The 24,225-nt window shown below is 44.9% G+C and overlaps 1 protein-coding gene across 3 annotated transcripts in view; it reads right to left on the reverse strand.

Annotated features, from left to right (window-relative positions):
• Fez1 (fasciculation and elongation protein zeta 1) overlaps window positions 1-24,225 on the reverse strand; it is a 54,539-nt gene that overhangs the window by 16,372 nt on the left and 13,942 nt on the right. For all 3 annotated transcript variants that reach the window (XM_048448857.3, XM_048448863.3, XM_085689723.2), the window contains 3 exons: window positions 18,111-18,210; window positions 5,779-5,865; window positions 630-798 (listed from right to left, as the gene is read on the reverse strand). In XM_048448857.3, coding sequence (XP_048304814.1) covers window positions 630-798; window positions 5,779-5,865; window positions 18,111-18,210 — 356 coding nt within the window. The remainder of the gene's footprint in view (window positions 1-629; window positions 799-5,778; window positions 5,866-18,110; window positions 18,211-24,225) is intronic.

Consider the following 24,225-nt stretch of genomic DNA (forward strand, 5'->3'; position numbering starts at 1 on the left):
AGTTAGTTTGAGGATGGTACATAGGAAAGACTAAGACTGCTAGCTCGTATTCTCTCTTTCTGTCTCTCTGTCTCTGTCTCTCTCTCACACACATACACACACACACATACACAGAATACTGGAGCTTGGACCTAGGATACTACAGTATTGTGAATGCACGGCAAATGCTACAGTCACTGTCCTACCGTGTGTGTGTGTGTGTGTGTGTGTGCAAACATGTATTCAGTGTCCTAGTTATTCTACTTTAGTCTTGTTTGGTTACCTTTAGCACTTAAATTTTATTCTACTCTTTTTTTTTCCTTTTTCTGTAGAAACGCTGACTTTTCTCCTGATACCAAATCAAGAAGGTGTTACCTTTCTCCTGGATTTTCAAACTCTGCTCTAGGGCAAAGACCAAGTTCTGATAGCCAAGTATAAACAGTACCTGGACAGGACACAGTAGCACAGTCTTTAAATCTGAGGCAATCTTTTAATCTGTGAGGTCAAGACCAGTGTGGTCTACATAGCGAGTTGCAAGCAAGTCAAGGCTTCATAGTAAGAACTATAGTAGGAAATATATATCCACAAAAGGCAGTACCTGGTACCAAGGAAGAGCTTGGTCCTTAGTCAGCCCAGCCCAGGGCCCTCACCTTCATAGGACCAGTTATTGTTGAAGGTCTGTGTCAAGGCCTGCATCTCTTGCAACAGGACTGAGTCTGCCTGGGATGAGATGTCTCCTCCATCCTCCTCTTCCAGCACCTCCTCTTCCTCTTCGGGATCTGGGGAGTTCTGCATCATTTCTTCAATCTCCTCAATCACCTAAGGATACAGTACAAGATCTGTTCCCTCCTGGGGTGTTCCAGTTCATCTGAGTACTCAGCAGCATTGCTAATTTATTCCCTGTCTTCATAAATATTGGATAATAATAAAAATAGACTTGGTCAAAGGATTGCACGTAGTCTGTCTTTAATGTAAAGCACTTTCATATAAACCTCTTCCAAGCGCTCCATTTAGATGAATGCATTATTGGAAATTAGCGGCTCTTTCAGGAAATAAAGCAGGGCTGCCTGGAAGTAAACATTTACTTCAGTTTGCTAAGCGTTTTGTTTCTGAGTTGGAAAATATTTTATCTGCCCAACCATAACACGAAACCCGGTCCATTAATTGTCACGCTTCTTGTAGCATGGGGGAGGGGAGGAAGGGGGAAGGGATGCACACATTCCCAGAACAACTCCAAATGAGAAGGAAAACAGCTGTTTCTCCAGAATTCTCCTGGACAGGAATTAAAGCTGTCCAGTAAAACCTGAAGCTAAAGATCATAAAATGATAGAAGGACACCCAATGTCTGGAGAGGGGGGGAAAAAAAGGCAAGAACCCCAGCTCTGAAGTTGACTGTTCATGGGGCTCAGCTCCTACAAGCTGAGGGTCAAGATAGATGCTGCCACACAGAACGGATGAAGTACTGTGGACACTAGCTGTTGGCACATAAAGAAAGGGAGTAAGCCATGTGATGGAGGAGGGTTATCTGTCCATTGTGTTATTTTCATTGGTCAATAAAGAGACTGCCTTGGCCCCTTGATAAGACAGAAAATTAGGTAGGCGGAGTAAACAGAACAAAATGCTGGGAAGAGGGCGATGAGGCAGATGCCATGGAGCCAGCCACCAGGCCAGACATGCTGAATCTTTTCCGGTAAGCCACTACCTCGTGGTGAGATACAGATTAATAGAAATGGGTTAATATCAAGATATGAGAGTTAGTCAGTAACTAACTCTCTAGAGATAATGGGCCAGGCAGTACTTAAATGAATACAATTTGTGTGTTATTATTTCTGGGGCTAAGCTAGCCGTGCGGGAGCTGGGCAGGATGAAAAGCAGGCCTGCCTGCAGCTCCTTACTACAGCCATGCCCTCAGGAGGAAGTGGGTCTGGACGAGGTTAGTGGCCACAGCACATTTAGACGCATCCTTCTCTTCCCAGTGCTGTGAGGGACTCAACCTCTGATGCCACCTTTAGATGGTGATCTTGGAGCCAGGTCTTGTCCTGCTGGGCTGGACTGGAAGTAACAGGCTTAGGGTTTCTTCTTTTGAAATAATTCCTGTTTTTATACACAGGCTTTCTCAAATCGACCTGCAGTTTTAGGACATGCCTCATCTTTGAAGGGCATTTTGTAAAATGTGACCAAGCAGCACAGCCCCGCTTCAGGGTTTTCTGGCTGAGAGTAATTTCCCTGCGACTGTGATGATCCATACCAATAGTCATCCGGAGGCAAACCTCTGAGCATGGCTGTGAGGGAGTTCTAATTAAGTTACCTGAGGAGGTTAAACCCACCTTAACTATGGGCAGTGCCATTCTATGGACAGGGAGTGGAGTCCTGGAGGGGACCCATGTGGTGGCATACACCTTTAATCTCTACACTTGGGAAGCAGAGGCGGATGAATTTCTGAATTCAAGGCTAACTTGTTCTAAAAGATGAGTTCCAGATCACTCAGGACTATACACTAAGACCTGGTCCTGAGAACAAAATAAAATAAAATAGAAAGGAGAATGTCGTGAGCCACATTTCGGGGTGACTTCTGCCAGGCTCCTAGCCACAGCAGGTTCATTCATTCCAGGGTAGGGGCGTGAAGATTAGAAAAGTTAGGCAGGAGGAACAGAGATAAGAAAGAAACACATAAAGACGTAGGATAGTATCAGGGGGGCCACTCAACCTCTATAGCATATTGAGTTCTTACTTCTTTGAGTTCTGAGTCTGCCCATGTTTAATTTTCCATACACCTTTATTCCCCAATACAAAAGAGGGAAGAAAGCAAAAGACTGCTTTGGCATGATACAAAGGGCTACTCGAACAGTTACTTGCTCCAATACTTGAGATATCAAGCCATTGTTTCTGTTGTTTGGGTAATGAATTCACCCTAGACCAAGTATCCTGAAGGCAGCCACTCCTTAGGTCAAAACTTTCTTTCTTTCTTTCTTTCTTTCTTTCTTTCTTTCTTTCTTTCTTTCTTTTTTTTCCAGGTTTTTGAGATAAGGTTTCTCTGTAGCTTTGGTGTCTGTCCTGGAACTAGCTCTTGTAGACCAGGCGGGCCTTGAATTCACAGAGATCTGCCTGCCTCTGCCTCCCGAGTGCCGGGATTAAAGGCATATGCCACCACCACTCAGCCAAACCTCCTTTTTCAAAAGAAGGATTACTATGGGAGCTCCTTCTGCTCCTTCAGCCAGTAGCCTTTAAGATACCAGTCCACTTGGGTGTGGTCTCTTTGGCTTGAAAAAGCAGCGGTGACCATGCGCTCCCTCTCTTGCTCCAGACTCCGCTTCCGACTACCAGACTCTTTTCCTGGTCGTGCAGAGGGCTGTTGTCTAGGACGGTGATCTGTAAGTTTTTCCTTTAAATAAATAACCCTTTTATTAATCATAATTCCAAACTGGTGTGGGATTGTTTTGTGACTTACTCTTTTAAAGGATCAGAAGTATGCCTGAATTCTCTGACCTTTGGTCAGGGTGGAGTGGATCTACCTCCATGGGCCGTCTTAATGTCCAAAACACCAAGCAGCTGTTGTCAACAGCTTTAAGCAAGCTCAAACTCTGACCTTCCGACAAGGTGGAATAGGTTCACATTTCTGGGCCTTCACAAGAGAAATTGAGGGGAGCATCAGCGTTTATCTTTCTGCTTCTTGAATGTGCATGCCACGTGACCGGCAGCCATGACTTTCTGCTGCCGAGACTTCACTGCCACGGTGGACTGTACCTTCAGACTTGGAGCAAAATGAACCCTTCCCCTGTTAAGCTGGCTTTTGTTCAGTATTTGGTCAAATTAATGAAAAAGGTGACAAACAGAGAGCCTATCATTGTGGTAGGATCCTTCCATTCGAGTCACAATAAAAACTGCGAGCCCTGGACCTGTTGAGGTGAGTCTACAATTAAGAGCACTTGCTGCAGTTCCACAGGACTTGGGTCCAGTTCCCAGCACCCACCTGGTAGCTCTTGTTTGTAACTACACTTCTAGGGAATCTGACACATTCTCTAGGCACCAGGCACCAACATGCATAGAGACTCTTACATATAGCCATAAAGTAAAAATATTTTTTTAAAAAAAATTATTATGTATACAGTGTTCTGCCTGCATGTTTGCCTGAATGTCAGAAGAGGGCACCAGATTTCATTATAGGTTGAGTTTGAGGCCAGCCTGGTCTGTATAAGGAGTTCCAGGCCAGTCAGAAACAAAGCATGTTCTTTTATTTTGTGTTTGTTTTGTTGCTTTTTGAGACAGGGTCTCATTCAACAAGGTTGTCCAAGAGCTCCTGACCCTCCTACACCTCCCAAGCACTGCATTTACAAGCATAGACACCGCACCTGTTCTTGACATGTTTTCCTTCAATCCCCTTTCTTTTCTTTTCTTTTCTTTTCTTTTCTTTTCTTTTCTTTTCTTTTCTCTTCTTTTCTTTTCTTTTCTTTTCTTTTTCTTAAGATTTATTTACTTATGGCTGGACAGTGGTGGCACACACCTTTAATCCCAGCACTCAGGAAACAGAAATAGGTGGATCTCTGTGAGTTTGAGGCCAGCCTGGTTTATAAGATCTAGTTCCAGGACAGGCTCCAAAGCTACAGAGAAACCCTGTCCAAACAATAAAATTAAATTAAATTTAAAAACAACAACAGCAACAAGATTTATTTATTTATGCATTTTTACGTACAAGAGTGCTGTCTTCGTGCACACCAGAAGAGGGCATCAGATTCTGTCACAGATGGTTGTGAGCCAGCACGTGGCTGCTGAGAAGTGAACTCAGGACCTCTGGAAGAGCAGCCAGTGCCATCTCTCCAGACCCATTCTTCCCTATTCTTTACCCATATTTAATCCTACTTTTTTTAAAAAAGTAAATGAAAAGAAAAAAATGAATCCTACTTTTATCCACAGGCTTGAAGATCACCTCTACTAAGATGCTCTTTCTGGCTCTGCTGATCCCAGTGGGGTGCATTCAGAACAGCTCCTAAACTGGCATGGTGTCTAGCTCAAATAAGCACGTCCAGATGTTTGTTGACTGAGGAGACTCAACACTTCTGAAGTGAGAAATCACTAAAATTACATCATAAACTCCATCCCTAAAGTGAAACATGGCCTCTTCCTCCCCACAAAGGCAGAATGTCTATAAACGCCTTTTGGAAGGCTAAAAGTTTCCAGAGTTCTATAAAATGTGATAAAACATCCACCACACAGAGAGCTCACCTGTTACTATGTCTTCAAAAAACAAGCACTTCAGACCCCTTCCTTAAGTGCCCAAGCTCCACGTATCAGGAATCTACAGAGAGCTGGGCATGGTGGCACACGCTTTTAATCCCAGGATTTGGGGGGCAGAGACAGGGGATCTCTGAGTTTGAGGCCAGCCTGGTCTACAGAGCAAGTTCCGGGTCAACCAGGGCTACACAGAGAAACCCTCCCTGTCTTGAGAAAAACAAAATTAAAGAACAAAAGGAAACAAAAAATAACATTAAAAAAGAAAAAAAAAAAGTCTGCGGAGGCTTTTCAGGGAGTAAAGCCAGGAAACTAAACATGACTCTGGCCTTCATCACCAACTGCGACAACCAGCCCAGGTCCTAGGAATTGTGTCCATGTCTACCGTGAGCAGATCAACTGAGACATAAAGAGAAATTAAGCCTCTTATCAAAGCTACCGAACTCATCAGCAAGGCAGCATGAGACCACGTATCTTCTGACTTGGATGGATGAGGCAAGGATGTAGTCTTCCACATTTTCCTATAGAACAAAGGCTCTCTCCCGGGACGTGAGTGGGGATTCCCGTTCATACCTGATCAGCTGTGAGTAGAGGCTCTTCATTGATGCCAGAGTCATTCTCACTCTTCTCGTTGAACTCTTCTTCTTCCTTCTCATGGATCTGAAGGAGAAGGGGCAACAACATTGTAACCATCAGCAGTAGACTAGCTACTCTGCCCCCTTTTAGCCTCCCGCTGTATGCATCTGAAGGAGAAGGGGCCATGACAATGTAACCATCAGCAGTAGACTAGCTACTCCGCCCCTTTTTAGCCTCCCACTGTCTGAACAGCCCGACCATTAGCCCCAAGACTAACTGAAGGGCCGTTTTAGCCTCCTGTCACGTAAAGAGGGAATATGGAGAGGAGTCTGAGTTTCATCTTGTTCCGTCACACAGCAGGCATTGCCAGCATGGCCAGAAGAAGACAACAGGGTAGGAGTGAGCAGCACAGTTCTGACTCAAGGGGCTCAGCAGTGCTCTTTAACTCCCAAGCAGGTTCTCCTTGGATGAAGCAGGAACTTTCTCACAGTGAGTGACATCATGCCAGCTCATGCAGCAAATATAATTCTTTAAGTAGTGTCAGCTGGGCAGGGGAAGAAGCGTGTCCAGATATTTAGCTTAGTGGGCACTTGAAGGGGTAAGTTGTTTCCGTTCAAATAATCACCGTCTTTAGAATATGAGAAAATGCCATCCTGTCATTGGAAGCCAGAAGAGGTTTTATAGCTGATGATTCAACACACGAGCTAAAATACAAACTAAGCCAGGCCGTGATGGTGCATGCCAATGATCCCAGCTCTTAGGAGGCAGCCCCAGAGTGATCGGGAATTTAAGACGTCCTCTACTATCCCTGCCTAGGAACTTCAAGGCCAGCCTGGGTTACTCGAGATACTGCTTCAAAACAAAGCAACAACCACAAAAAGCCAGGAGCGGGTGGTACATGCCCGTAAACCCAGCTCTCCAGAGGCAGAGGCAGGAGAACTGCAAGTCCAAGACTAGCCAGGGTCATAGAGTGAGACTTTGTCAGAAAAAAGAAAGGAAGGGAGGAATAGAGTGAAGGAAGAAGGAAGCAGAGAGGGGAGAGGAAGGGAGGGAAGGAACCAAAGGGAAGAAAAGAACAAAGAGGACAAACTAAAGCCGAAGAAAAACAGTGAAAGGGAATTCTGCTTAGTTCATTTGTCCTGTGCCCCGTAAACTCTATAATCCAGAGTCTAGAAGTTTACAACCATTGAGACGCCCAAAGGTGTCTAAGTCCAGCAATAGATCTGCAACAATCCTGGCTTCACTGGCCGTACTGAAAACCGTTAATGGTCCAGAGTTTATGTTCACATCCTGCACACATTCAGTCACCTACCCTAAGAATCTCTCCTTCCAAGAATCCAGCTGAAAATTTTACAAGTGTTGGCAAGAGAGATCCAGGAAATCCCTCCACAGAGCTACCTCGCATATAGGAGCCACTCTTCCTTGATTCTAAGAGCTAACATGTTGATTGGCCTCTACCCCGGAACACTTCTTCCAACTCTATCAGGAGGCACAGCACCAGGGTGAGGTCCCAGCTGCCCTGTAATCTAGCCTCAAAACTTCCTTCTTTGAGCTCCACTTTGGCAGGTACCCCCTAACCATGCACATCCTCTCCTCTCTGCCTAAAGCCAGGACGTTGTCATTATAAGGAAAAACATTCGGCAAATATATCTTGAGTGCCATCTGTTCTCAACCTGGAGAAGGGGCAAGGCAGGTAGGGAGGAGAGGGAATCACCGGAGGAGCTGCTGGGCAGATGGCAGCATCTATTTCTGCGGTGGAATCCATCATACGCTTGTACTATCACCCGCAGTACTGCTTGTTTGCATAGCTCCCTACTGGGCAGAACAAAACTCCTGGGGCCACACTCTGTTCACAGCTACATTTACATGGCAGAACTTCCCAAGAATCAGGCGGTCCTGGGGTAGAAATACGGCTCTTACTGGGACACGGGAGGATTTTGCTTTCTGTATGAGTTACTTTGTTTGTTTGTTTGTATTTTTTATATATGATATTCTTTATATATGAGGTGTCTGCACGAACACCTGTGTGCCAGAAGACGGCATCAGATCCCACTCATAGATGGTTGTGAGCCACCATGTGGTTGCTGGGAATAGAACTCAGGTTCTCTGGAAGAGCAGCTGGTGCTCTTAACTTCTGAGCCACATCTCTTCAGCCCCTGGACTTCTAAGTCTCTGACAGGAACCTTAGTCTATAACTCAAATTCAGATATGAGGGGTTGAAATGAAGGCTATGGAAATGCAATGTGTGGCTGTGTATGGTGGTCTACATCTGTAATCCCCAGGAACCTGCCTGACTCCACTTTGAAGGCAGAAGCTGATCTGTTGTATTGTTAAAAAGAAGTTTCAACATACTCTAAGAGCTGAGTTTTCTGGAACCTGACCTTCCCCAATCCATGACCTTTCTTTCTTCAGTTTTTTTGTTTTTGTTTTTGTTTTTTGAGACAGTTTCTCTGGGTGCTTTGGAACCTGTCCTAGAACTTTGTAGACCAGGCTGGCATTGAACTCAGAGATCTGCCTGCCTCTCCTTCCCGAGTGCTGGCATTAAAGGCGTGCACCACCACTGCCCAGCCCTTGATTAGCCGAGAATATCTTCGCCCTCCCTGATCACATGATGTTTTCGGAGGTTTGTTTTTTCCTGTATTTTCTTACTGCCCCCTTGTCTCTCTTCTGTAAATCTGCTTTACAACCACTCCTTTGATTTTAGTTAATAGGGGTCCCAACAATGGATTCAGGCTGCTCTCTTTAACCTGACTTAGAAGGCAGTGCTGGCCTGCCCTTAAACTTGCTTTAAATTTAGCTCAAATTGTGGTAGTGGTTTTATTCTTGCCAGTGGGATTAACAATCCCAGCAACCAAGAGGCTAAGAGAGGGTAGCATGAGCTACATAGTCCAATACTTTATCAAAATGGAAAAAAAATTACAGATAGAGCTCAGAGACAAAGGCCTGGATTCATCCTGAAGAAACAAGGAAAGACCAAGTCTGGTCAAGCCTGCCTCTAATCCCAGCGGGTGGGAGGCAGAAGATCAGGAGTTCAAGGTCATCCTCAGACCATTTCTACCCAGTTCATTCCAGGCCTGAGCCCCAGGAGACCAAAACCAGACACAAGGCAAATGGGTGCTTACACTTTCTGAAATGTGGTCGAGCCTCAATGCGTTTTCTTCACTAACTCAATACTGCACCTTTGAACTAGATCACATCTCCCACATGTGGTGGGCGGGGCTTGTTGGGACCGAAGGCTAATGGCCGAGCAGCAGTTAATGAACCCCAGCTGCGGCACGAGTGAGGCACTCCTGGAGTTTTGCTCTTTCCTGTTGCCCTCTCAGGTCTGGGAATAAATTATTAGGATAAGACAAAGATCTGAAAGCCAACGACAGCCTTAGAAAAGCCATCCTGGGCAATGTCACTGTTGTGAGTACTATTAAGTGTTCCTTGTTCTCTTGTTTCTCAGAAATCAGGCATGGGGAAAAAAGAAAACCAAAAGGCTCAGCACACACAATGCACCCCAAAAGAGCCCTGCTCCTCCCGCCTCCTGCTACCTTTGCTCAGTCACAGGCTTCACCACATCTGCCAGTTTCAGGTCTCCGTCTTCTCTCTTGTTTGTGTTCGAACTCTCCACCCTGCCTTGCCTCGACCTGGTCCCATCAAGTTTGTGCACCCCAACCCCACACTTTGCTTTGCTCTGACAGCTTCTGTCACTTCTGGACAAACCTTTTCCCATCACACTGGCTGTTTACAGACTCCACTTTCCCGCCAAGCCAAGGTGGTACTTTGAGCAAAAGCCTTAACAAAATGAGAGAGGAAGCGTTCTGGAGAACAACAGCACCGAATACTGCGGTGTACGGATACTCCTACGGTCACGTGACACAGACATGAGAGTCACTTCTTTGGCTACTTGTGTGGCATGAGAAAGGTACTTCCCCCAAATGATCCACAAGCCTGTCACGTGGCATCCATTTATTTGTGGACCAAACCTGACAGCTGTTTCCAATGCTGTCAAAGCGAATGAGGATCTTGTAAGGAAAAAAGTATCCACCCAATGCCTTTCTTCCTAGAATTAAGAAGACATTGATCCAGAATGAGAGCTGACCATAGTAAGATTTTTTTTTTATCATCTTGCTTTGAGGAAAAGGTGTGCATCAGGATCGCCACCATGAAATAAAAGTTGGAAACTCATGCAGAGCCTCTAACACTTGCTGTGCAGCAGTCCACGGAAGGCTTAAGAGTCTGCTGAGTCCTTGTGTCCAACAGCAATTATAAGCCAGGGCCTTTTGCTAAAGCATCCCAGTTTATCCTGTTCCTAGAAGAAGAGAATTCTACTTCATATTTAGTCCCTTTACATATTTCCCACCCCTTCCTCCACCAACTCAAGTGTGTGTGGTTGCTGCAATGACATGAAAAAAACAAAGATACATTTTTTTTTAACCTCCAGTCAAAAAAGTAGAAAGAATAAAAGGAACCCAACAGTGTGTGCTCAGCCCAAGGAAGGGCACTATGTCCCTTTTGTGCTTGTGAACAACCAGGAACCATCTGTGTGGCCTGAGTCAAGGGCTCTGTATTCGCATAGCAAGATGCTCCTTGGTATTTGGTCAACAAACACTTATTGAAAGAATTAGTGAACAAATGACAAAGAGAGGACAGGGTAGTGCAGTCAGGGCCCAGACTCAGCACTGCCTCCAGATAACATAGCCTCCTCGTTGCCTGGAGATTAATTAGAAAGATGAATCTTCCTGTCCTGGATGTCTGTCTCCTCTTGTCTTAGCGCCAACCACTATCTACTATGAAGTGAAGGTTACAGGGGTCAAAAGATGATCTTTTTATGTTGTAGGCAGGAACAGAATAGAGTGATTCATTTAAAAAACCCAACCAGAGTAGATAATTGTTAAATAATAGCATCTACATGTACAATTCAAGGATATAATTTTGACCTAAAATCTAAGTGCACAGTTATTCACCAAGCATCGCCTATGTACAGCTAAGCTACAATGGACCTCTAAGTGGAGCCCCACATAGTCTTTCTTGAAGTTCTCACATGCTGCAATTATTTAAATCACCTCCTATTTCCATTTATTTGCAGTAGAAGGAAGGCACACAGAACATTGCACGCACAGTTACCTCTTCTTCCTCCCCAGGTCCTAATAAAATGAGAGTAAATGGATTTAAAATAAGACTGTTCCACAGGAGCAAAATAAGTTAAAGGAAGACAGCAATGAAAAAAGTGCTTGCTGGGAAGCAGCTGCTGGCCCAGGGGCTGGAGAGCCACACACTTTCCAAGTAGACCTTCAAAGGTGAATGCATTCACACTGAAGATGTTGGAAAGTGTGGGAGCCCTCAGGTTGGCAGTGTGAATGAGATTAAAAAGATGAGGTCTAAGTGAGATTAAAAAGCAGGGGTGCACCAGGTGGTGGCGACGCACACCTTAATCCCAATATTTGGAATTAAACTCTGTCAGTTTGAGGCCAGCCTGGTCTACAAGAGCTAGTTCCAGGAGGGGGCTCCAAAGCTACAGAGAAACTTTGTCTCAAAATAAATAAATAAATAAATAAAAAATGTCGGGGTGTTTCCTTGGGGGCAGCTGGACCCTGGGTCTCTTCTAGCAGCCATGGAGAAAGACTGCTACAATCCTCTCACCCCAGGGAGAGCTGGTGGTTTTACCGATGAAGCTGAAGCAGCGAGGCTTCTGTCTCAGACACACCAGACAACCTGACAGAGCCTGGGATGGGGGAGTCTTACAAAGTCAGAGGGAGCGAGTCTGCAGACTCACCAGACTCCAGTCTCCTTCCCTAAGGGGCATCTGAGGAACACTGCTCTCATGCCAGGCACTGGAGGGGCGTCTAATTAGAGGACGATGTAACACAGATACATGCCAGCTCTCAGGATCTCCAAGGAAAATGATAGATCCTTTGATCACTCAAGAGTGCGGCCTCACACTCTATCTTCTAAATAGACTGTGATAACTGAAATGTACAATGTGCAATGTGCCCTGGAGAAAACACTCTATAAAAATACCAAGAGCATGATTACACAGGCCTGTGACTCTAGAGACAAAAGAGGCTGAGCAGGGGAGTTTAAAGACTGAAGACTGCTTGACAAGTTAGTGAGCTTCCCCTACTCCCTAAAAACAAAACAAAAGCTGGTGGCGCTCACCTTTAATCTTGGGAGGCACAGGCAGGAGGGTGGCTCTCTGTGAATTAAAGGCCAGCGTGGTCTACGCAATGAGTCCCAGGATAGTCAGGGTGCGTAGTGAGACCCTGTCTCAAGGAAGCAAAACTGGACAAAGTGGAGAGGTATAGATACAGGTCCATTACAAGGAACAAAGTGGAATGCCAAGGAAAAATGAAGTCTGGGGAGCTGGCTCAGTGTTTAAAAGTACTAGCTGCTCTTCCAGGGGACCCAGGTTCAATTCTAAGCACTCACTTGGCTCCTAGCAATCATCTGTAACTCCAGTTCCAGGAGACCTGATATCCTCGTTTGACTTCTGCAGGCACCAGGCACATAAGTATAGTACAGACAAACATACAAGCAAAAGAGCCATACAAAAAAATTAATATTATGATCTAATGGCCTGGCCTGTCACCTGGGTACCCTGTCCCTTTAAGGGACAAGCCCTGCCTGCTCTCTCTCTCTCTCTCTCTCTCTCTCTCTCTCTCTCTGAAGAGGTAACTACTGTCTCTCTTCCCCCCCCTTCTTTCCCCTTCCCTTTCCCTCCAACACCCACTAAATAAACTCTGTACCCGAACTCTCTCTGCTTGGCATATCTGTCTGTCTCTCACTCACCACGGTCTCCTGCCCGCCAAGAGGACACGCTGAGGCCTCGGGTCACCCGCCAGGGCCCCTTGTGGGATCGGCTGCCCCAGTGGGACCACCACCCCTCGTGGTACCAGCCTTCCCCACCCATATCTTTATAAAAGAATAACAAATAACTCATTTTACAGTTAAAAGAATTAAGAGAATCGACTAAAAAATAAACAGTAGAGAAAAACCAAAGAAATCAAAAGTGACTCCCTAAAGAGATTGATAGAAGTGATAAACTTATAGACAGGGAGAAAAGATTTGTGCTACTAGGAACAGGAAAAAAAATGCATTATAGATCTCATAAACGTTAGTACAAAATGTAAAGTTACAGAACCGGTAATACTGACTAGTCAGCAGGTAAGGGCTCAGGGGATAAAGGTCAAGCTTGATGACCTCAGTCAATCCCAGAATCTGTACAGGGGAGGGGGAGAGAACTGACTCTCCCAAGTTGCTCTCTGGCCTCCACATAGGTACCAGGATATGTGCATCCCACCCCTAACATACAAAATAAGTTAAAGTAAAAAACATTAAAAAATTATATTTAAATTCATGGTTAATGCATTCATTGATAGATTAAGTGGATAAATTCCTTGAAATCTATGATTCAGGGATCTAGGGAGATAGTTCAATGGTGGTATACTAACTGCAAAAGCATGAAGATCTGAGTTCAAAGACCCGGCATCCATGTAAAAAACTGAGTGTGGCCTGTGCACTTGTAATCTCACTGATGGTGAGTGGAGCCAGAGGAGGCTTACTGAATCATTAAATTCACAATAACTGGGGCTGGAGAGATGGCCCAGATGTTAAGAGAACTTACTCTTCTTCCAGAGGACTTAAGTTCAGTTCCCAGCACCCATGCTGGGGGGCTCACAACTGCTTGCAACTCTGGCTTCAGGGCTAAACCACCATCCCCAACTTCTATCCTCCATGAGCACCTACATTCACACACACGCACACACACACACACACACACACACAAATATTCTTCAGAAAAAGTTCAGGCCCAGGTGGTTTCATTGCAGTGAACTATCAAACATTTAAAAAGGAAACAATAGCAATATAATATAAATTCATTCACCAAACAGGATAACATCCAACTCGCTTTATGACCTTTTGTTGTGTAGCTATTTGCCCTGAATTGAAGCATTCCTTCTGCAAGGGAAGAGAAAGACTCACAGGACTCGGGAACTAAATGAAAATACCCTAAGAAGTAGATGGTGGATTTTTTGGTTTTTTTGTTTTTGTTTTTGTTTTTTTGTTTTTGTTTTTTTTTTGTCTTTTGAGACAGGGTTTCTCTGTAGCGTTCAAGCCTGTCCTGGAACTAGCTCTTATAGACCAGGCTGGCCTTGAACTCACAGAGATCCGCCTGCCTCTGCCTCCCAAGTTCTGGAATTAAAGGCATGCGTCACCACTGCCCAGCCTAATAAATGGCATTTTAAAGACCCAGGAAGCTCCCAAAGGTAACAAGAGTCACCAGGCCTCTCCCTACAGTCATATAATCAGTAACGATTGCTGTTGAGGGGAGACTCTAGTTGTGCAAGTAGCTCCAAGGATCAAGTTTTCACAAGTCTCCACCCATGCTGGGACCAGCTGCTCAAGGATGCAGACCTTTGTCATCCATGCTCTTATAAGTAACCTCAATAAATTCACTGCTTCACTAAGCTAGACTTGAGTATAATGATTCCTTTGGTTTGTCATCAATGCCCTACCTAGGAGGTAAATGGACATTTGTTCATGTTTCCCCAGAAAGTCATATAAGACTTTAGAACAAAAGAAAGGAAATGAGGGAGGGAATGAAGAAGGGAAAGAAAAGAAGGAAAGGAAGAAAGGAAGAAAGGAAGAAAGAAAGAAAGAAAGGAAGGAAGGAAGGAAGGAAGGAAGGAAGGAAGGAAGGAAGGAAGGAAGGAAGGAAGAAAGACTGGGCCTACTGGTCCACAGCCTATTATAATCCCTGCCCAAACAGACTGAACTGGCAAGACTGGAAGCTTGGAGGCCAGCCTAAACTGTGAAGTGAGTTCCAGGACAACCTAGACTATATAGTGAGACCTGGTCTCAAGCAGGCAACAAAATGTAATGGTTTAAGTAAAATGCTGCAGATTTACTGAGGGGCACTGTAGCAGAAATGCTGCAGGTCCCCGAGTGGTGGGTAGTGAACCGTGAGACCATGCAGCAGGTCCCTAAGCGGTGGCAGGGCCTGCCTACCGAGTCCCATGGCATCAATGTAATGGTTTGTTTAAGGAAAATGCTGCAGGACCCCAAGTGGCAGCAGGAGGCAGCGGTTCCGAGACCATGGTGGCTGGGTCCCAAGCAGGGAGCCGCATGGTGGGTGAGAGACCAAGACAAATAGGCATGTCATTCAGAGAAAGTGGGTGTTTATTTAGTGGGTTATGGAAGGGAAGGAAAAAAAGAGAGGAGGGAAGAAAGGAGACGAGCAGAGAGAGGCAGAGAGGGGGGAAGGAAGGGAAGAACTGGGAAGAAGGGAATGAGACAAAAGTTGTCTCTTTGGGAAAGAGACAGAAAAGAAGGGACTCAGGCCGGACAGGGGATGGAGTGGGCGTGACTTGTCTCTTAAAGGGACAGGATAGACCATTACACAAAATTTGCTCACAATAGTTCATAGCCTGGGAAATCAGGTTTGCCAATCCCTTAAAAGTTAAAAATAGATCTGCTAAATGACTCAGTCTTCCAGACCCCCAGGCTTTCCTAACTAGAAATGGAAGCACATACTCCTACAATGATGTGTATAACAATGTCCAAAGCAGCTTTGTTTATAAATTTCTTAATGGCTTTTCAAGACAGGGTTTCTCTGTATAGCCTTGGCTATCCTGGAACTAGCTCTGTAGACCAGGCTGGCTTCGAACTCACAGAGATCCACCTGTGTGCGCCATAACTACTGGGTGGTTGATCTTTTATAACTGTATAAATGTGCCAATTTGATTTTAACAAAGCCCAAATCATTCTCATTGTAGTCAGGATTGAATAGTATCTATATTTAATTCAATTACTTATTTTAGTCACAAAGACAAGCATAAACAGGTAGGGAAACAAACAACTGATTCTTGGCAATATCCACAAATAGAAGATTACAAGGGCTCATGAAATTGAGACTGCCCAGCGGTGTATATATACTATGACTGTTTGATTGGTCAGGCTAACAGAAGGAATTCGGAGTACTGGTCAACCTGTTAAGTCATTTAAACTGGGGTCAGTTAAAGTCCTTCTTCTGTAATAAAGCCAGGGGGTAATGGAGGATGAGATAAAGCAGACTTCTTCCACCCACTCTTATCACCTGTCCTGTGCCAGTCTTAAATAACCCAGCAAAATCTGCCTCTTGGATCACGACAACCTGAGTTGATTTCATCGCTAGACTCATCGCATTATTTCGACTGTCTTTTATTTTGGGTGACTACAAGGTATTGTACAGATGTGTGCTGCAAGAGAAAATGCACAGCAGGAGTTTAGAGAGGGCCTGAGACCCAGGCTCCAGTGTCAGTGTGAGTGTTCTTGCAGTGAAACATTGCCTCAAAGTCATTGTCTTGCCTGCCAATGAAGCCTTGAGGTCCCAAGTATTCTGTATTGCTCATGATTAGAAAACTTAAGAAGGATATGAAGCATTCAGTGAAATGCTGATCTCCTCACTGTTGTATTTTGAGCAGTAATCTGCAGATAGAGTGCCCAGTCAGGGAAATCTGCTTCCTGCTCTTGTACTTGGGACCAGTTCTTGAGCTCCCAGGAAGATGTGATACGCCACTAGACCAGATGCCTGAAACTCACCATTTGCTGAGTTCCCACCACCCAGGGCTGTGCCAGCATTTTCTGGACAAAAAAATTATCAATTTTTTTTCATGGCTGAAACTATAAAGCCAAACAAAGTAGAAATTGTCTTTTTTTATTTATTTATTTATTTTAGTTTTTCAAGGCAGGTTTTTCTCTGTAGTTTTGAAATCTGTCCTGGAACTAGTTCTTGTAAACCAGGCTGGCCTTGAACTCAAAGAGATTGACCTCCCAAGTGTTGGGATTAAAGGTGTGCACCACCACCACCACCACCACCCAGCAGGAAATAAATGTTTACTGCTTATAAATCAGTCAGAGATGCTCTGCTCTGCTGACTAAAATACCACTACATATATAGTATATGTATGCACAGTCAGTGTGTGTATATATATATATATATATATATATATATATATATATATATACAGTTAGTCACCAGGAGCACTCTGGATTTTCTGAGAGACTATACAATCAACCCAAAAGACTCCAGTTTCCATTTTTTTTTTAAAAAAAAAGTTCTTTTTTAAGCGTGTGTGTGTGTGTGTGTGTGTGTGTGTGTGTATGAATTAATGCCATTTGTATGAGGATGCCTACAGAGGCTGAGGAGGGGATCAGATCCCTTGGAGCTGCAGTTACAGGCAGTTGTTAAGACTTCTGACATGGGTGCCAGGAACTGACCTCGGGTCCTCTGCAAGAGCAGCAAGTGCTCTTAACTACTGAGCCGTCTCTCTAGCTCCACTGAAGCCCTAAGTCATCCTCTGCACTTGAAAAGGAACGAACACAACAGCTTCTTATCCATTGTGCAGTCGGCTCATCTGGGCCCTGGCTCTAACCAGCAGGCTGTATGGTCCACCAGCTCTTGCTTAAACAAGATTTCTGATGGGACTAAACCCTGATTCTTAAAAATGTTTTTGTGTGTATATCTGTGGGGACTAGAGTCTCACTCTCTAGTGTAGCCTTGCTCAAATTTGTGACAATTCTTCCTCAGTCCCCGGAGGACTGGGATTACAGTAAACCAGCAGACTGCCTAGGGAAGTAGGTAGCCAGCTGGGAAGGTCTGAATAAGGATGGCCTTCATAGGTTCACCGGGAGTGGCACTATTAGGAGGTGTGGGCTTGTTGAAGTAGGTGTGGCCTCATTGGAGGAAATGTTTTAGTTCTTTTGCTGCCATCTGCAGATCAAGATGTAGATTTCTGCGGGGTGGTTGTGGTGCACGCCTTTAATCCCAGCACTCGGGAGGCAGAGGCAGGTGGATGTCTGTGAATTTGAGGCCAGCCTGGTCTACAGAGCGAGTTCCAGGACAGACTCCAAAGCTACAGAGAAACCCTGTCTTGAAAAACAAAAACAAACAAACAAACAAACAAAAAGATGTAGATTTCTTAGCTCCTTTTCCGCAACATCGGCCTGCTTTCCTGCCTTGATGATAATGGACACAAAACCTCTAAACCGTGTTAACTGTTTTCCTTTCTAAGAATTGCTGCTCTCACAGTGTCTCTTCACAGCAGTAGGAACCCTAACAAAGACGCCATTCTTACTCTTTTTATGCATGACCCACCCAATGACTTCAGACACACCGGGTCTCCTTCCTACCTTACGTTTTATCTTTCTCATCAGTGGTCGAGAGACACTGAGTCTGGCGATGCTGTATTCCCGACAGGGACTCCGAACTAGTGCTTTAAAAGGCTCTTGAGTTTTCGGGAAGTTTTCTATCTGGATGCCATATCCTCCCAATCCTGACTAAATAGCGGGCCCCGGAGAGGTACCTCAGTGTCAGAGCTGTTGCCATTCAGAGCCTCAATGTTTGGGTCCCTCCAGTCTTCTGAGAGTGAAGGGATGTAATTGTCTGTCAGAGCATCCCAAACCCTGTAAACAAAGAAAAGCTCTCATTAGCACACATCTGCGGCCTGACCCCGCCTGGAGGAAGGAAGAACCGGGCCAAGCAAGAGACAGGCTGCTGTGTGTGCCAGGCTGAGGTCATCTGCCTTCCAGCATGCAGGGGCAGCAGCTGAAAAACAGAATTCAAGGCGTTGTCCAGAGGAAAAAGCCATGAGCATGGGGCTGTGGCCCTGTCCAGAGGGTTCAGAGGGAAAGGTGTTCCATTTTTGCTTAGAAATTAACCTGCACCCTGACCAAATAGTTTATTCTTGAATCTCAGAAGTCCCTTTCCCATAGTCTAAGAGAACCAGAGGGCAGAGGAAGAGGTTGGGCAGATACCCTATCTGAGACTGGTGACACATTTCAACTTGAGAGGCTTCCAATCTTCTCTCAGGAATCAGTACCTTGAAATCTAGCATGGGCGAGAGGATAATATCAATACTGTGACTGTTCACTTCTTTTCCAAAGTGCCCCAGGGAGCACACGGCAACACAACCCTGCCTTCTTCTTATGTAGAGTTTAAAGGAGCCGTGTTTCCATTTGTACTAAAGCAAATGTACAAAATGGAAAAAAGCCAGGCATGGTGACACTCACCTCTAACCCCAGCACTGGGGAGGCACAGACAGTGGATCTCTATGAGTTGGAGGCTAGTCTGGTTTACATATTAGGTTTCAGGCCAGCGGGGGCTACATAGTCACACAATCAGTTTTTAGAAGGGCAAGATGTTATATTTCTTCTTGATTCTGTACACACACACACACACACACACACACACACACACACACAAAGGGTTTCCTACAATTCTTATCACTTGATTTCCTAACACCTCTTTGGCAAAAAGGAAGTGTTGGGGACCAAGGTTATAGTTTAGTGGTAGAGCATTTGCCTAGCAGGTACAAGGTTGAGCAGAGATGATTTGAAAAAAAAATTCTGATGTCACAAGCATATCACGAAAATGAATGAATTAGCAGGCACATGATCACAGACATTTGAAATCAAATACACAATGATAAAGTAACTGTCATAAAACTAAAAATAGATAAATTATATAGATATATAAAAAGATTTCTCTGGAAAATTAATGTATGTAAAACCGGTAAATAAAAAAAACTCATGAAAACAATTTATTGACAGGAGAGGCATCTGCTTGGTATTTTTTTTATCATACAAGGAAGCACTTTGAGAGAACAAAGTCATCAAGCGTTTATGCGGCAGCCACTCAGCAAGATTTCCGAGCCTGCTTCCTGTGTGTGCACGTGTGTGTGGGTTGTGCATGCAAATTCATCTTGTACATGTGTGTGTGGATACCAGAGGATGGCTGTTATAGAATACTATTTAAAGAGTTGTTACATGTTTACGCTGTCAAACATTTAGTGATGCAAAGATGTGTTGCATTCTTTTCGTTGTTGTTGCATTCTTTTATGTTGCATTTGTTTAACTTTGTGAAGCTGTGTTACTTTCCCTGCCTGAAACACCTGATTGTTCTAACAAAGAGTTGAACAGCCAATCGTAAAGCAGAAGAACGGGTAGGCAGGGCTAGAAGTCAGAGAATAAATAGGAAAAAAAAGAGACAAAAAGGGGACTGAGAAAAGAAGGGGCCAGCCATCCAGCCAGACACAGAATAAGAAGGAAAGAAAAGACACATAGAAATAGAAAAAGGTAAAAGACTAGAGGCAAAAGGTACACAGGATAATTTAAGAAAAGTGGGCAAGAAATAAGCCAAGCTAAGGCTGGATCTTTATAAGTAATAAGAAGTCTTTATGTATATTTATTTGGGAGCTGGGTAGTGGGCCCCCCAAAGAGAAAAGAGTAAAAGAAAGTCAACTACAGATGACTTTGGGTGTCCTCTATTGCTCTTCACCGTATTTTTTTGAGACCAAGTCTCTCGCTGGACCTATCATTTTGGCTAGGTTAGCAGTCCAGTGAGTCCCCATGCTCTACCTCTCTCTGCCCCTTCAACACTAACGTTCCACATGAACTCACCTGGTGCACCCAACTTTTAACGTGGGTGCTGGGGATCCAAACTCAGGTCTTGATGCTATGTGGCAAGCACTTCATCTACTACGCCATCTCCCTAGCCCCAGAACCTGCATCTTAAACCATGGATGATATCCATCCCCGGTACTGTCAGGCAATTGTATAAAGCCAAGTCCCAGTGGCACTAAAATGCTCCACCCACCACCCCCACTGGAAAGGTCATGGGCCTGCTCTTAAATCACTGTGTTCCCTTAATGCTTTGGGGATGAATCCTCCTGCAGCTGGGCCCCTGCAGGAGATGCTGGAGAAGTGAGATTCAGCAAAGTTCCAAATAGGCTGTCTTTTGTTCATGAAGGGAAGCTGGGATCCCAAGGGACTGCACCTCTTCTATTGACCTTGAGGCTGCTAAAGTCCAGAACCTGAGCCTTCATTGACAACTCTGCCGTTTAGTTTTACTTTGAAGACACTGGTTCACTAAATAGCCCTGGCTGGCCTGAAACCTGTCATGTCGATCCGGACTGCCTCTAGGTTTAAGGTGTGTGCCACCACTTCCAGCAACTAGCGAATTTTCAGGCTGATTTTGGGTTCTAGGCAACTTCCCAACCCTGTTTGTACTGAAGATTTCAAACCATCTTTGTGTTTTCTTTCCTTTTCATCCTTCCAAGTTCATGAATGACCTTCAAGCTGAGGCTCCTCCAGTCTCTTGCACTCCCTCCCCGTAGTCACTCAAGGGCCCTTTATCAACAACTGCCGTCCTCTCTCACAAGCAGATCCTGAGCACAGCCCTCCTCTGAGCTCTCTGTGAAGATCTCCAGGCTATTGTTTATGAGAACCTAGAACGCAGTGTTGGCACTCACATCGCCCAGATTTACACATTCACTAATGGCAGGGGTGGCCTTTGATCCCAGGCCGCACAGCAGCAAACCTGCATGCCTCCCCCACGATTTCAGCTCCTCATGATTCAGATTATGGCTGGCATTGGTATGGGCATCAGAAAGATAAACCAAGTGTCATATCAGAAGCTGGAGCAGCAATGTAGACACCAATTCTAAGTGCAAAGTCCCCACTGACATTATTCTGACTGGGGATCAGGGTGTGCCAGGACTTCTTTGGGGGGTCTCCAGCCCACAGCTGGAGTCCACGGAAGGCAAAGGTAGAACATGCCAGTCAGCCACAAGAATGGAGACCCCGCCCATGCGGCAGGGGTGGGGGCTCTGTTTAGGGTTCTAATGAGTGGATAGATTCCCTCTTATACTTTTTTTTTTTTTGAGACAAGGTCTCACTATGTAGCCCTGGCTATCCTGGAACGCGTTTTGTAGACCAGGCTGGCCTCAAACCCACAGCGATATCCCTGCTTCTGCCTGCTTCTGCTGGGATTAAGACCACTGTAGGATCCAACCATGACAAGCTCAATAGAGGCCTCTTAGTTTTACCCTGAGGCAATACCTGGTTCCAAGGAAGACCACAAACTGAGATCACCAGGTACCACCCAGGAACAGACCATCCAAAGGAAATTCCTAATGTTCCAGCTGTTGTAGATAGGATCACCTGTCAGCACACACCCATCACTTTTCACCGGGACACCCCTAGACAAATATCAGCCAATCAGGGCTCCTGAACCTTAGAAATCCCTTAACCCCCCCCCCCCCACCACCACCATTGCTACTATAAAAACTCAATCCTACTTGAGGTTGGGGCTCTCCCATCATTCCAAATCATTCCAATATGTTGGACACACAGGGAGTCTGAGTTTGCAATCTTGTCTTGCCTTTACACAGGGGACTCGGTCTCCTTGGTTTTGGGAGGATTCCGTGATCTGGGCATAACAGCCATAAACTCCTTTTTCTTTTTTTCTTTTTCATTTTTTTCTTTCTTGTTTTTTTTTTTTTTTGGTTTTTTTGGTTTTTTGAGACAGGGTTTCACTGTAGTTTTAGAGCCTGTCCTGGAGCTAGCTCTTGTAGACCAGGCTGCCTCGAACTCACAAAGATCCACCTGCCTCTGCCTCCTGAGTGCTAGGATTAAAGGCGTGCACCACCATGGCCTGGCGAGATTTAAACTCTTCTCGGGGAAGAGGATGTAACTCAGTGGTATAACTCAGTGGTAGGGCATTTGTCTGGTTTGTGCAAGGGCCTGGGCTCCCTCTCCAGAACAATAAACTAACAGATAAATGCCGCATTCTAGGAAGCATCCTGTCATTTACTCTTACCGTGGAGACGGGAGACTTTGCCTGTTCGGAGGTTCTAGCTGGAGAAGGCAACAACTCGTATATCTTTGGCCAAAGAACAGCTTCCTCAGGGTGGCTCTACCTGGGAAGGTTCTACTCCTTGACTATTTGATTCCGTTTCAGGAGGGATTCATGTGGGTGGTGAAGGAGGAAGGGGACACTCCCCTAGCTAGCCAGATCAGCCTAGTTTCGCACTGGTGATCATTGGGGTGACAGCTGTCACAGACTGCTTTCCCATCCAAGTAGAGCGATTTCTGCAAGCTCTCTTTACTTTAGTTTACCAAACATGTGAGATTAATCAGGTTGTCTCTGTCCTTGCCATGGGGCAGCCTTGATGCCTGAGATTTAATTTGGTCCCCATGGTCAGGGAAAAGGTTCTTTGTCTGCATACTTCTTTTCTTTTGGTTCCTTGGAACAAGGTCTCACTTGGAGCCCAAATTAATCTAGAACTAGTAGCAATCCTCCTGAAACCTTCCCTAGTGCTGGGATCCTAAACATGAGCTTCCATATGTGTGTTTTAGTTTGGTCTTGGGGGTCAGTAGAATCCTTTACACTGACTTTTACTGAAGTGGGCCAGGCATTAGGAAAAGGGTGCTGTCTGAGTGTGAGCAGCCCTAATGGAGTAGATTTGTACAATGACATGTACACACGTTGCAGGCCTGAACCTGGCAACATACCATCAGGGCTACATCAGGCCTAATAAACAGACACACAATCTAGACATGTAGACTGACAATATAATAGGCAGCTCAGAGTGCTAATTAAACTTTAAGCTGGCAACAAATTTCATAACTGTCCTTGAGTCAGCCATTTCCAGGCCCAATAAGACAAGGCCCACGCTTACACATGTGTACACTTTTGTAGTAGTACCTTTGCACAACATTTTTTTGATTCTCTCAAATATGTAAATAGAACAACAATATTTCTCCCTTGTACATGGGGAACTGAACCTCTAAGAGAACTTCTTTCTCTCTTTTTTTGAAGGGGGGGGTGGTTGAGACAGTGTAGTCCTGGTTGTCCTGGAACTCAATCTGTAGACCAGACTAACTTTGAACTCACAAAAAGCCTCTTGCCTCTGCCTCCTGAGTGCCGGGACTAAAGGTATGTGCCACCAACACCACCACCACTAGGCTAGAGAGAGAACTGAATTTTCTTAAAGATAAAATGTCTACCGAATTTCCTCATTTGACTTATCTTCCATTTAAAGTATGTCTAGTGATAGTTTATTTGTTGTGTGAACTTTGTTTTTAACATTCTCCTTAGTTTATAAATCCTATCTGAGGAATGGGAAGTAGCTATTGCTGCCAATCATTTAGACTTCTATAGAATATTGCAAGGGCTGAGAACAGCCCTAGTGAGATAAAAGGTGGGCAAGGAGGTGTCCATTCCTATTTTCTGTTTTCTTTGGTTTGGTTCCCCACTCTCAGTTTGTAGTAACTTCAAAGAGGCTCTAAATTCCAGGCCCATCTTTTATAACAAGGGGAAAGAGTGACTGCACATACATAAAGAATAAGTTCTGGGCCATTTGGAGGTGGTGTAAACACGTCATCTCAGTACACAGGAGGCTGAGGCAGGAGGATTCAAGGCCAATGTGGTCTCAAGCAAGATCCTCTTTCAAAAACTAAAAGGGTAATGGGACAGGAAGAAGGGGAGTAAATGAGGGTGAGGAAGGGAAAGGAGAGAGAGTGAGGGGGGGAGGAGGGGAGATGATTCTGAAATGGAATCCAAAACCAGATAGATAGATAGATAGATAGATAGATAGATAGATAGATAGATAGATAGATAGAAAGAAAGAATATATA

Source organism: Myodes glareolus, chromosome 4 (genome assembly GCF_982192425.1).
Source record: "Myodes glareolus chromosome 4, mMyoGla1.1, whole genome shotgun sequence".
NCBI classification, from domain to species: domain Eukaryota; kingdom Metazoa; phylum Chordata; class Mammalia; order Rodentia; family Cricetidae; genus Myodes; species Myodes glareolus.